Source organism: Strongylocentrotus purpuratus, unplaced genomic scaffold, assembly GCF_000002235.5.
Source record: "Strongylocentrotus purpuratus isolate Spur 01 unplaced genomic scaffold, Spur_5.0 spur5_scaffold_4, whole genome shotgun sequence".
Taxonomy (NCBI): domain Eukaryota; kingdom Metazoa; phylum Echinodermata; class Echinoidea; order Camarodonta; family Strongylocentrotidae; genus Strongylocentrotus; species Strongylocentrotus purpuratus.
Genome location: NW_022145610.1, coordinates 33,099,521 through 33,114,030, shown reverse-complemented (window position 1 = coordinate 33,114,030; position 14,510 = coordinate 33,099,521). Strand labels below are relative to the sequence as shown.

General features: G+C 36.5%; 1 protein-coding gene across 1 annotated transcript in view; it reads right to left on the bottom strand.

Moving 5' to 3' along the window:
- The window catches only part of LOC100888627, a 201,883-nt gene that overhangs the window by 41,583 nt on the left and 145,790 nt on the right, over positions 1-14,510 (bottom strand). The window contains exons 95-103 of the mRNA XM_030997330.1: positions 13,538-13,666; positions 12,747-12,874; positions 11,961-12,204; positions 11,591-11,669; positions 10,148-10,290; positions 7,586-8,836; positions 6,626-6,760; positions 6,031-6,153; positions 5,292-5,420 (exon numbers count right to left, since the gene is read on the bottom strand). Of these exons, the coding sequence (XP_030853190.1) occupies positions 5,292-5,420; positions 6,031-6,153; positions 6,626-6,760; positions 7,586-8,836; positions 10,148-10,290; positions 11,591-11,669; positions 11,961-12,204; positions 12,747-12,874; positions 13,538-13,666 (2,361 nt within the window). The remainder of the gene's footprint in view (positions 1-5,291; positions 5,421-6,030; positions 6,154-6,625; positions 6,761-7,585; positions 8,837-10,147; positions 10,291-11,590; positions 11,670-11,960; positions 12,205-12,746; positions 12,875-13,537; positions 13,667-14,510) is intronic.

Here is a 14,510-nt window from a genome sequence, read left to right as displayed (position 1 = left end):
CTGCCTCTGGCTCCTTCAGGGGAGATGAATCCAGTCTGACAGGTACAGATGTAGCTTCCTATGGTGTCTGTGCAGGTAGCCAGGGGATGACAGTCATTCAGGGTATCCTCTACACACTCATCAACATCTGGAAGGCAACAAGAGATATCATTACTGTGTTAAACGCATGGCTACAAAGGCCTCACTATCTCCAGTGGAACTTTTATTCATCCGGAAACCGAAAGAATGACTTTTTGTTTTGTCACCCTTTGCCAATGAGAATGGGATCTACGGTACTGAGATGATGCAGCAGTCAAAGGATCAATTGTTGTCCATCTTGCAGAGGGTAAAAATGTCTAACAAGCATTCATTTCAGATATGTTAAATCTATAAGGCCCTTTCTGGGGAGAAGATAATGCAACATTACAAATACATATTTGATAAGGTAAAGGATTACAATAATTGTAAAATGACGATTATAGATATCAGGGGTTCTGTGAGAGTTTGGGATCTTGAAAATAAGGTAGGGAGAAAAAACAGGTTATAATTCATTATCAGGAGTACAGTTCAAGCTCAAGACAAGAAAAACCAAGGTTCTGTCTGACTGTATTAAAAGGATGAAATTGATATTATTCTAAAATATGTATGTCAAAAGATAAAAGGAAATATTTATTTGTTTTTTATTCACTCATTTATGTCTGGTAAAGGTTTGTGACTGATTCGGGGACTTGCTATTGATTTGGATCATAAGCAACTCTTTTCAACATTGGCTGGCTGGAATGCTCCCCAGCGAGTGGAGATTATGCATACATTGTGTGCGGGCATGCACTGTATCCAATGACCGGGGTAATAGTATATTTATAAAGCGCTTAGAGACATTTGTATTAAGCGCTATATAAAAGCTAAATTATTATTATTATTTAGTTGAGAGACTAGTTCTGGGATTTGTACTTACTCGTGCACGCAGTTCCATTAGATGTGAATCCATCATTACATGTGCAGGTGTAGCTACCAACCGTGTTGTTACAGCTGGCGTTCTCATCACAGATGATACGATTCTCATCACACTCGTTGATATCATTGCACTGGATGCGAGCATCACCACGGTAACCAGCATCACATGTGCACATGTAGGACCCGTTCATGTTAGTACACTGGGAGTTGGTGACGCATGCATCTGGTGTGTTACACTCGTTGATATCTGGAAGTGGAGAAATTTGATGCAAAATATAAAGACAAACCCAGGTCAATAAAGAGACAGTACTTTTTAACACAACCATTTAACTTTGAAACAGTGCATGCAGCAAATTAAGCGGGCCTTGTGTAACGTCTATGGGAAGAAATAAGTACCCAGTAGTAAATTTTCAATCCATGGTCATTAGTTGTTGGTGATGTTGGATTATCTAAACACATAAAGCCCGTCTGATTTCCAGATTTGGTATTATTTAAATTAATCAAGGTACATGTATTAGAGGTATGTATATGCAAGCTCCACAGCTAAATTATAGCTCTGTCTCTTTGCAACAGATCTCATGCATTTTTGTATGCCGAACACATCTTAATGTATCACTACACTGAGCTACGTACGCTACTTAATAGACAATAATGCTGTGTACAATAATCAAATATCATAGGCAGATTGTATGCCATTTTTATGCCAAACACATCTTAATGTATCACTACACTGAGCTATGTACGCTACTTAACAGACAATAATGCTGTGTACAATAATCAAATATCACTGCAACTTCTGCTACATCAGTGGTCTCACAACTTCCATTCACTCACCTTCACACTGGAGTCCGTTGCCTTGGTAACCAGCTAAGCAGGAGCAGTTATAACTCCCAGGGAGATCCACACAAGCAGCATTGGATTCACACTCATGACGGCGAGTGTCATTCTGAGACAGGGTGCACTCGTTGATGTCTGGGTAGAAAGAAATTAGAGAATTAAATAATTACTGTAATCTTATTCTAATGTACACAAGGAAAACTAGTGATAGATATACAAGTTTAAAGTTACAAGAAATTGTGGCCTTTATATTGGAATTTGTAGAAGAATAATCAGAAAATGTTTGAAAGATTAAACATCGTTTGTACAAGTATGTTTATTGAATATTAACTGTGACAAAAATATTTAATTTCAATATATACATGTAAATAAAGCTACATTTACAAGAAATGTGAACAAGAAATGTGAGAAATATCTTATCAGCCATCCTAAAACAAATTCTGTGAAACAGCTGTGACCCCATGACGGCTTATTTGATTTTTTTTCCTGTAATGATCGATTGGGTAATGAAATACCCAATTATCTAACAAATTCATTTAAATTCTATGGACAATATGCATCAAAGGGTATAGAGGCACTGAACAAGATCTGCAGCTCTGGATGTAATACTGAATGCCAGATGGGGCCTTGGGGGGGGGGGGGTATGAGGAGTAAATAGTCTGAACCATATTCCTAACTTACTGATACAGCTGGTTCCAGTAGGGTCATATCCACTGGGGCATTCACAGATGAAACTTCCAGAGGTGTCAACACAGACCGCTGGTGATATGCAGGTGGTGTCGTTCACACATTCATCGATGTCTGTTGGAAGAAAGAATTTTGATCCAAGTAAATCACATTTGCCCCTTTTCAGGATATCAAAAATAATGAGCAAATGCAAAATAAAATAAGATTACTTGCACAATGAAATCAATTCTTAATGCTTTCAAAATGGATGATACTGAGTGCAATGACATAATAAAGTGACATATGCAATAGTATGAGTATATTTACAGTAATACATCCAATTCAATTTAACATAATAGTGGTCCTATTCAAATAAAAGAAACAATTTTCATCTTTAATCAAATAAGATACATAGTAATGTAAAGGAATTTTGATAACACTTTAACAACAATTATCACCTAAATATAATAATGAGATATTAGAGGATGATTCTTTTACATTTCACTGAATTGAATTTCTTAAAGTTAAAATACTCACTTTCACAGAATGTTCCATTTCCGGTGTAACCATTGTTATTTTTTTACATTTCACTGAATTGAATTTCTTAAAGATAAAATACTCACTTTCACAGAATGTTCCATTTCCGGTGTAACCACTCAAGCAAAAACAGTTATAGGATCCCTCTGTATTGACACACTGTGCAAACTCATGACGATCATTCCCATTTGAACACTCATCAACATCTGGAAGAGAAGAACAGTTAATAGCTTACATGAATTAACTACAGATCAAGGTATGGAAGTGAAAAAAAGAATATTCGTTACATTATGCACTACACATGACGAGCTAAGGAAAGAAATGTATAGGTTTTTACAACAATTAAATAGATTCTTTAACAAAAAATGCCCCAAAATCTGATGTTAATAACAATGTTGTACCTTTTTGTTATTTTAAAACACTATTCATCTGAAGAAGAATTATGCAGAAAATAAGAATTACGCCTTGATTTTATAAAACAGGTTTCCAGCCATAAAATCACATTTGGGTTTTTCCAGGACAACTTTGAAAAATCAAGAATTTCAAAGGATTTCCAAGGACCCAAGGAATCCTGTTCATGTTAGTTTTGTTCTTCATAGATTATTATCATATCATAATGAGAAAGTAAATGACTTGAATTCCATATCAAACTCACCAAGACAGGTGATCCCATCTCCATCATAACCACTCACACAACTACACATGTAGCTGCCAAAAGAATTGATACACATTGCATTTGTTCCACATAAACTGCTGTCAGCACACTCATCGATGTCTAAAAGAAAACAAAAACATGTATAAGTTCTCCCATAATTATTAAAGAATAATGAGGAAAATTTCTTCTTAATTCGTTAGTCAAGTAAAACACCTATAAACATTTCTAAAAACATCTTGAATGCTCAAGCACAATGTAATAAAAAGCATTTCACTGGATTGTGAATTTCTTTATTTATTAGGAAAACAAGGAGTATATAAAAATAGAAAAAAGGACAGAGTGAATAACAAACAAACTCAAATTTTTTGAAAGAAGGATATGTGCAGAGATTGAGCAAAATAGTTTGAAACTATCCTAAAAAGAAAAATCTTCTATTATTGTATTGAGGAAACTGCACAACAAAATACTCTTGCAATAAATAATAGAAATAAAACACATGTATGTTACCTTGACAAATTGATCCATTTTGTACGAATCCGGTCATGCATTGACACATGAAACCTCCCACTGTATTAATGCATATCTGAGATGCTGTATCACATGTGTTACTTCCTTCTAGGCATTCATTGATATCTGATTAAAAAAAGAAAGGAGTAAAACAAAATGACATACAATTAAATAAATAATATGTACCTCACAATGTTTAGGCACAACCATACACTTACGAGAATCTCTTACAGAAGATTATGCAATTGCATTCTAAAAAAGAAATATTGCTATGAACTAAATAATTCAGTATCTCATCAACATACTGTACGCTAATGGCATTTACATCATGAGACTCAATGACACCTAGGTTTCAATGATAAAAGGTAATAAGAAAATATAAAATTTAGTGTGATATGTACAATTTTTCTACAAAATGCATGTCTGGTCAAGAAATAAAGGAACATATACAAAGTATATGCAGGTAGGAAAATCTATTCTGTTTGATGACTCAAACTTTAAAGGTACACACTTCTGTTTATCTTCAAAATCTTGAACTCAGAGCTTATATTAACCCATTGATTCCTGATTTCTTTTCTTCCCATAGGCTTTAGTACAGGGCCCCATTTCACAAAACTTGGCATCAGTGAAAAATTACAGTTTTGATTATAAGCTAGTAAAATCCTTTCATCTGATTGGTTATCAGCAGATTTGTCATTGAATTTAGTCATTTGTCATTGGAAAAAGGCTTTGTGAAGCGGGTCCCAGGAGTCATCCTGTTCCTGCTCAGTGTTATATGCTCTGGCTCAAAACTTTATGAACCAGAGCAATATAACACAGTTTCCTATAGGAAATCTATTCATTCAGATGGTGATATCTCAGCCAATACTTAACCTTTTTAACTGGTTTTCAACATTTGGACATTATTTATTATGCTCTTTCGGAAAATGAAAAAATTGAGAAATTCTAAGAATAGATTTTTATGATGTCACAGCTTCGGTACTTCATGGAAATGGAATAAGGGTATGATACAGAACCTCAATGATGTACGTGACATGAATGTACAAGGTATACAAAAAACTGTATTCTTTATTACGCATCTCTTTACGCATAATTCTTACGAATGTATGCCTGTCATAGTTTACAAGGTCAAAGGTCAATGATTTGCAAATCTTACCATTGCATGTGCGGCCATCAGTCATAAGGGAATACCCCTCAAAACAAGAGCAGTTGTACCCTCCGATGGTATTGGTACAGTCCTGATTGCACATGTTGCTGTATTCTACATCAGTGCACTCATCAATATCTAGAAAGGAAGGAGAATGGTAATTTAGTTGAATTGAGATTTTAAAGGGAATTGGCTCAATTAGTAAAGTGTCTTCATGTCAATCCACAGATCATGATTAGAAATCAGGGGGATGTTTCACAAAACTTGTCATCAGTGATAAATGACAGCTTTGTTATAAGCTACTGAAATGCTTGATTCTGATTGGTTATCAGCAGATTTGTCACTGACTTCTGTCATTTTTCATTGAAAAAAGGCTTTGTGAAACACCTCCCAGCTTGGATTGATGACTCCGAGCTAGTGTTGTCTGTGAAATGAGCCCTTTCCCTGATTCATACATGTAGATGCACACTAGGAAACAGTGAAAAACAATGTGATTGATGTCTCTCATACACGATGTCAAAAAGAGATCTCAAGTGTAGGAAAGTAATCCTGATGCACGTTCAGAACCCACTGCACTCCTCGCCAAGAGTAGAGTGACCCATGTATAGGGCTTCACCTGTACATCCCCATCAGTTATACTGGGGGGAGAGACCCAAGGGTCAAGGGTCAGAGTGATTAAGTTCAATTATCTCTATCCAAGGCACAGGCAATACAAAGTAACGAATAGTAATAACGGAATAGTGCTTACCTATACAAGATGTGATGTCGGAGCTGTTGAATTTGTAGCCATTGTAGCAAACACACATCTCCATTCCATTGAGATTAACACAGTCTGCATTGCTACATACAGTACTTATGCAGCTTGTTTCCGCTGAAAATGAAACGGGAGACCAATCTTATTATACATTATCACCTAATTAGCCTGAAAGACGGGTGACTGAGCTTGAAGAGGGGTCATGAGAAGGAGCACCCCTGAAAACAAGATTTTTCTAGAATTAAATATTGTAAAAATAAGGATAAATGAACTGCACATCCTTACTTGGTTGGCAATCATTCATTTTCTATCGAAATTGTTGGAGTGCTATTATTTATTTTGTCTGCTGGATATTCTGTGTTCCAGTCCATTTTCTTCTTCTATTCTGTTAGAATTAAGTTTGTGTCATTAACATAAATCAAGATTATTATGATGCCTGACTGGTTCAAAGTAATGTGACTAGTAATCAATTGTGATTCTTTGTGCAACATATGGCCAGAAGTTTAGCGAACTCTTTGGTACTTGTATCAATATGATTTTTAATCGAGAATGAAATAAATGCGAATTGAATTGAATTGAATTGACTTACGGACACAGTTGCCTTGCAGGTCAGCGATGAAGCCTTCATAGCAGTAGCAACTGAAACCATCTGGGTTCTGAGCTGGGGTGGTATTGTTACACCCCTGGGGGCAATCACTAATACCAAGGGCACACTCATCCTCATCTGGTATAAACACATAGAAAAGATGATAATTAAATGCAAGAGATTTAACCTGTTAACTACTGAATTGTCTCAGTCCCATAAGCTTATTACACAAAACAACTAGTTCCATAAGCTATGGGCTAAAATTACAACATCTTGAAACAATTCAGAACCTTAACCACCATCAAGGTTTTGGAGCAGGGGTGGTGTTGTTACCCTCCTGGAAGCAACTAATGACACCAATGCACACTCATTTTCATCTGGTATAAACGCAAAGTTAGATAACTGATTTTCTTGATACTACTTAATATGACAAAACATCTAGATTCTTAAAATATATCAAAGACAACATGGATATATAAAAAGCATTGAATCCCACATTATTTTTTTGTTAATCTAGAGAAGATGTTGACTTATTCTTAATTCTCTGTAAATCAATACTAATGCCCATAAACACTGATTATGAATACTTTGTATTGTTGTTAACATCAATATTATAATTATCATAATTTTTATCAATTCATAATTACTTCAAAGTGTTCAATATTTTTTTGTTTTTATTCTACTGAATGTGATATTGATATCTTTAGCAGATGCTAACTTACTCTCAAACCAATTGAACCTCAAGTCAACAATATACACACTCAAAAACAACCCCACTGATTACTTCAATTTTGTCAATCATGCCATACTTTTCTATAAATGGGAAACAAATACTCCTATCTAAAGTAGATATCAACTTTTGACCTGTACTGATCATGATTTCTTTACAAATTTCTGCTCTTATATATAAGAGTACAAAATCGCTATGTTTGCGAGATTGTTGTTTCCCCTCCGTAGTCATACCATTGGTAATGATATCTGATGTTGGTAGAGCGGTAGATGTCATATCTGAGGTTATTCCCTCAGTCCTCTCCTCCTCAGTAGTCAGACGATTAGTAGTGATATCTGATGTTGACGACAGAGTTGATGTAAAATCTGAGGTGAAATCTTCTGTTGTTCCTGATTCAGATGTCTCCTCCTCATTAGATAGACCATTGGTTGTGATATCTGATGTTGGTAGAGCAGTAGATGTAACATCTGAGGTGAATTCTTCTGTTGTTCCCGAGTTAGTTGTCTCCTCCTCAGTAGTTAGACTATTGGTGGTGATATCTGATGTTGACGGCCCAGTTGATGTAACATCTGAAGTGAATCTTTCAGTTGTTCCCGATTCAGTTGTGTGCTTCTCAGTAGTTAGACCATTGGTGGTGATATATGATGTTGACGGCCCAGTTGAGGGAATGTCTGTGGTGATATCTGATGTTAAGGAAGCAGTAGATGTAACATCTGAGGTGAATCTCTCAGTTGTTTGTGATTCAGTTGTTTCCCCCTCAGTAGTCAGAACATTGGTGGTGATATCTGAAGTTGACGGCCCAGTAGATGTAACATCTGAAGTGAATCCTTCAGTTGTTCCTGATTCAGTTGTCTCCTCCTCGGTAGTCAGACCATTGGTGGTGATATCTGATGTTGGTAAAGCAGTAGATGTTACATCTGAGGTGAATCCTTCAGTTGTTCCTGCTTTAGTTGATTCCTCCTCAGTAGTCCTTGTCCCTGGCTCTGTTGATTCTGCACCAGTTCTCAAACCTGAGGTTGTGAATCCTGAAGTAGTAGGAGATTGTGATGTTACATCAGAAGTCGATATCTCTGTCGTATCTGCACCAGTACTCATTTCCATAGAAGACTGAGTGGTTGTTGCAGTTGCTGAGATACCTCCTGTACCAACTGTTGTGGTTGAACCTTGAACACTTGTGGTAGTATCCTCAGTAAATTGGACAGTTGATTCAGGGTCAGTTACAGAATTCTCAGAAGTTACATCAATCGTGGTAGACGAAAGAATAACAGTCCCAGTTGAGAGCTCTGTGGAAGTACTCATCTGTGAGGTATATTCCCCAGGGGTTGATGTTACAAGTGGTAAGTTATTGGTGGTTTGAATTTGTGAGGTGACTGACTTATCTGTAGTCAAGACCTGACTTGCCATAGAAAATGTAGAAGTTTCTAGAGGAACAGCTGTAGTTACACTGCTTAATGATGAGCCAGCACCATCTGAAGTGTAGAGATCTCGAATAGAACAGAATGAAAAGGGCAAAACAACATTACAATTTGTTGCAAGATTCATTATGCAAACATGACAAAAGTATTAATCTATCAATGGGTAAGCTAGAATGTAATAAGAAAGTGGGGATCAATTGAAAAACTAATCTTGAATAAGCAATATAAGTACTGAAATGAAAATGTTGTGGTCGAGTGCATATGTCACCGGACTGCGGATCACAAGGTCTGTGGTTCGAGTCCCGCCGCGGCACTAATGTCCTTTGGCAAGACATTAATCTACATTTGCCACACTCAGACCAGGTGTGGTAAATAGGTACCGAGTAGAAATATTCCTTGACATGCACTGTGCGCTGATAACAGGTGACGGAGCTAAAGCTAGGGTAATAATTTCCAGAGCACTTTGGAAGTGCATAGGGACGTGATAATGTGATATGTTCTATACAAGAAAGGAATGTTATTATTATTATCAAATTTAACAAAGAGTAGCAGAATGAACTCGAGCGACAACTACTAATGAAAGCAGGACAATGAGTATTGATTAACCTAGAGGTTAATTGTTAGGCATGACCTCCATTGGGCTTGTTTTGGAGTTCCAGCAGGACATTTTACAGACACAAATTCACCACATTCATTGGAATCCTATATAATATAATGAAGCATATTTCAGGGATTTAGATCCTGGTAAGAATTTCTGATTTAGTCATGATTCTGATTCAAAACATCTGATGGAGTCTTGGGACCATCAAAATTACCAAGGTGAATGCTAAGCTCAGACTGGAGTCTCTGGAACATGCATGGTATATCAAGTTAAGAGCCACTGCTCTAAGATGTTGCTTTATAGCACCATGAGATAAATCCTACTGTGAATAAAATAATGTGACTGATAAGTCCAATGTAAATCAACAGCGTATGGGGTTTTGATTTCAAATCATTCAAATATTGAAGTTAAAGGGCAAAAATAAAGACAAAAAATGCATAAACGGTTCCTATCAAGATTGGTTGGTTGGTTGGTTGGTTGGTTGGTAAGTTGGTTTGTTTCACCTGACCAAAAACAAAGCATGTGTATGCTTGTAAGTAAATGTCCAGGGGGTTAACAGCTTTAAGTTCTCTTTGAGGGACTTGGTAATAAAGATTAATGCCTAACCAAAGGGCACTAACGCATCAACTGGGCTTTGAACTCAGGACCTCCCAGTTACAAGACCACTGCTCTACCATTGAGCCATCGTGTTTCCTTTGAATAAATCCAGTAGTGTGTCATTCTTAATTCCTCTAATCCCCCCACAAGCTCAATGATTATGCGCTCCCCTCATAACTTACTTGTCTGGGATGATGTTGTGGTGTTGGTCATCTCAGTGATGTTTTCCGTTGCCATGGTACTCCCCTCCAGAGTAGTAGCTATAGTAGGAGGCAGAGTGCTAGGAGCAATCTCACAAGTATCTCCCTCATAACCACTAGGGCACCTTCATGGAACAAACATTATACAAGGTTTTAGTCATGATGGTGTGACCTGTAGTATCACTTGTGCATGAAACACATATCTATAATTGTTGTTTAGATGCAAGTAGGCAGTAGCTGAATGTTGTAAGATATGATGAAGTGCCCTTATGGCTCTCAGCAAACAATATTCAATGAGTCTTTAATCAGTTTATCACCTGCATTCTGTTCAGCGCCAGAAAGGCATCCTAGCATTAACTCTACAGTTGAGCATGTATGTCAACGAACATGTGTCAATTGGGAATCAGTGCCCTACTGACCCTTAGTTGATAATATGATTCTGGTGAAGTTTTTTTCTGAACTATCTGGACATCAGAGAAGCTGCTAAACTATGTGTAGCTCATTAGTCTTTGGATCATAAGCACAAGGACAATAAGTCTGTATGGCTACTTGGTTTAAAGCAACACTGCACTACTTGTAGCTACTTGCGCCCTCTATATAACAAATAATGCCTAATCGGTGACCATTGGTTCCCCGTGATCTATGTACTTGGTTTAAAGGTAATACAAAGTTTTGGGAAATTTTGAAAATTGGCTGGATAGTGATTCTTTACAATTTTGAAATATTTGGATTCCCCTGTGGATGTATTATGAGCACTAGAAAATTCAGCCCCTAAAACAATTTTCAAATAGCGCCTACGGCCATACAATGGTAGCTGCGACCATGAAAATCTCAGAATATGTAGTTGTGAAATATAATTTCCAAACGGGAATAGCTAATCGGTCGATTTTAGTCAAGAAACATTGTTTTATAGGTTGGTTGGTTGGTTCTTCGTTTAGATGGCGCTCTTCAATCTCAAAGATTATTTGCGCCAGTCAATTTCGTGTATAGCTTTGGCGTGGGCTTCGGAAATCAAGCCCACGAGCGACTTTCTTTGGTGAAATGAAATTAATAGTGATATGGTTTTATATTAAAAAAAAAAAAAAAAAAAAAAAAAAAAAAAAAAAAAGCTGCAATATTAAAATTGCATAAAATGCACATAAAAGGCGAGATGGGAGTTAGTTGCATTATAGCTTTATTAATATCTTGACCTTGAGAGGGAGCTATACAACATAACGAGATTATGATTTACAATTTCATAACTTTAGACTCGATTTCAACCGCGACAATGATCACTGAACATTTGAACCAAATTCATGACCCCATACCAAAACTTTGTCTTATACCTTTAAGTCCACTGTGCACTTTAAAATCTGAATACAAGTAGGGAGATGGGTAAACACATGTAACTTTATATGAAAAGAATAAAAATGAGCTTATACTCACTGGCAGACTTTCAATCCATTCTGCAAAGAACATATTCCTCCATTGAAACAGAAAGTGATTGTGCACTCTTGGGTAATTTCTGAAAAAGTCAAACAATATCATCAAATTACAGTATTTCTTTGACAAGAATAACGGATGCACTTCCAGGTTTTCAAAACAATTGGCTTTGTCTGATTTTAACTTTAGGTTAAATACAGGTATGTATGAAAGCCAAACAATGCAATTGAATTCTAATGTTTCCTAACTGAGTAAAATTCAAATATTTCTGCCTGAAGTATTGAATTAAATACCAACTATTTACATGTACACTGTAAATGCAGTACCGGTAGTACAATACTCGGAAGAATTTAACAGTGAAATGTCTACTTACTGGTGAATTCCACAGAGTTAATATCTACATTGATATTCCCTTGAGAGGCAATGCCTGTAGTAAGAATGACACCAGTCTCAAGGGTGTTCACAAGGAGAGCTGTGAGGGAGCTGCTTGAAATATTGACCGACTGGGTGAAGGAAACATAGTATGTCGCCACCACACTGCCGTTGGTGAAACCAGACACCGTGCAAGACTGGAAGAAGTCTTGCAGGTTTGGCTCCAGTAGGAAGAGATATCGTATCTGAAATGGTTACATAAAAACACATTCTTTTATCTCTCTTTTTTTTCTATACCATGCACATGAACATCTATTTATCCACAAACCTCTATACGGCAAGCCAAAATTTAAGATACATGCCAGCAATGGGTGATTTAGTTCTTAAACAGCATTGGTAAACTAACAGTGAGGTATAAACATAAACAAATTGCCACAAAGTAATCTAATTATTTTTTACTATCGAATATCCAAAAAGAGCCGTCATAAAAATGAGAGAAAAAAAGAGAGTACTTCTGACACTATCATGCAAGATTATTTACATGCATACAAAGAGCAATCTGAATATTAATCCACTACTGAATTTCCTCATTGCCACAGGCTTAATACAGGAGTCTCCTGGTTCAAGTAAGTAACAGGTTAAACATACTTTCCTGCAAGATTTATTTGTACAAAAACAATTGGAAAACAAAACCACAAAAATGTATATTAATGAGCTGACTAACTCGAAAGATACATTGCAGAAATCATCAAATGATACACTGTACATATTCTGTACATAAACTTACCGCATTGCTGACTAAGAAAGCTAGACTCGAGTAAGCCTGGCTAGAGGAGTCAGTGAGGTCTGAAGTGAAAATAGCTGGGAGACCGCTGATAAAATTGACAGTGAGCTGGCCACGGTATACTTCATATACTGTGTTGGGAATAAAAGAGGTTGATAGACTTAATATCTACCTTAGATAAGTAATTCTGCAAAGGTAAATGGTCATTTGGTCCAATGTCATTTGGTGTGTTTGTTTTACCCGACTGCTAAGAAAGCATGGGTGTGCTTGTCAGTAAGCAACCAGGGGACCAACGGCGTTAAGTCCTCTCCGAGGGACTGAGTAATGAGGATTAATGCCTTACCAAAGGGCACTAGCACATCGACTTGGTTTCGAACAAGGGGACATCCAAGTTATGCAACCACTGCTACATGTATCTACCACTGAGCTATCACGCCTCCTTTGTCCCACCCAACTTCTATAAATCATTGTTTACTTGTCTTCACTGAGATCATCAATCTCCATATCTTATTTTCCCTTTGCAAACCAGTCAGTTTCTAATTTGGGCTGTTAACTTTTAGTCTAAACTTCTTTAAGGTGTGCTTCAGTTACCATGGAACTGAATTTTAGACAAAATATGCACTCAACAAATCGTAGCAGCTTATTGCTCATTACATCTTCTGATAGACTATTTGGAAATTTTACAGGGGTGGTAGTTTTGTGAGCAAAATTATAATGCACCTGTTTCACACAGACTGTATTTTGACTACCTGGGACTACAGACAAGATCAGCCTACAAACTACTAGAGACTTACATGTGCATACTCCATCATTAGCAATGTAACCTCTATCTATCATGCAGTCACAAGAATAGCTTCCGGCAGTGTTAACACACCTCTCTCCTTCATTTGTGCATGACGTGTCATTCAGGCATTCATTGATGTCTGTGTAGAAGAAAGTAATGTTGATAAATACGATACATCTCAAACAGATGTGGATATGATCAGAAAAGCAGAAAAATAACATAAGGAAAATTGAAGCAGGAAAGTTTATTGGATTACCAAACATCGGGGAAGAAAGTACTGTAACTTCAAATTATTTTAATAGTCATATTACAGTTACTCAAGTGTGGGCATATAGAAGGCGGCACACGGACGTACGCACAGGAGTGTTATACCCATTATCTCAGTGTTATGTAGTGATCGGCAAGTTGTCTACTTCTTGGACGACTATATACCCACGCATGAACATCTTTCAAATATATGACATCTTTTTGCCTAAAAAATGATTGGATTATTAAAGAAGACCTTGACTGCCAAGTGATTACTGTAATACCCAAAGTCAGGTTTTTATTTATCTTATCTTTACTTTTCCTCAGAGTATGCCATCCATCATCTTTCATATGAATATAAACAAGTTTTGCCCAAAACTGAGTAATTCTTTCTTTGCAAATGAAGGTCTTAGCTACTTAAAAAGCTAAAACTTGAATTTCTCTTTTCAAGAATATTGATAAAATGTGAACACTGATATGAAGGAACAATGTTTTCACTGAAAATCTTTTCATCAAAATAAAATAAAAATTGATTAAAAATCTGTCTCTAGCAATTAAATTTGAGATACATGTTCTTAAACTTGGTGTCATTTTAAAAGTTAACATCTCATGTACATGCTCCACAATGTACTGCCATATAGTATACCAGGGCCCTGACTGATAGAGACTTGCCATTGATCTGTTTGGATCTCTAGTCCTCAATCAATTGCAAGTTTACAATCTCCCATATCTTAAGT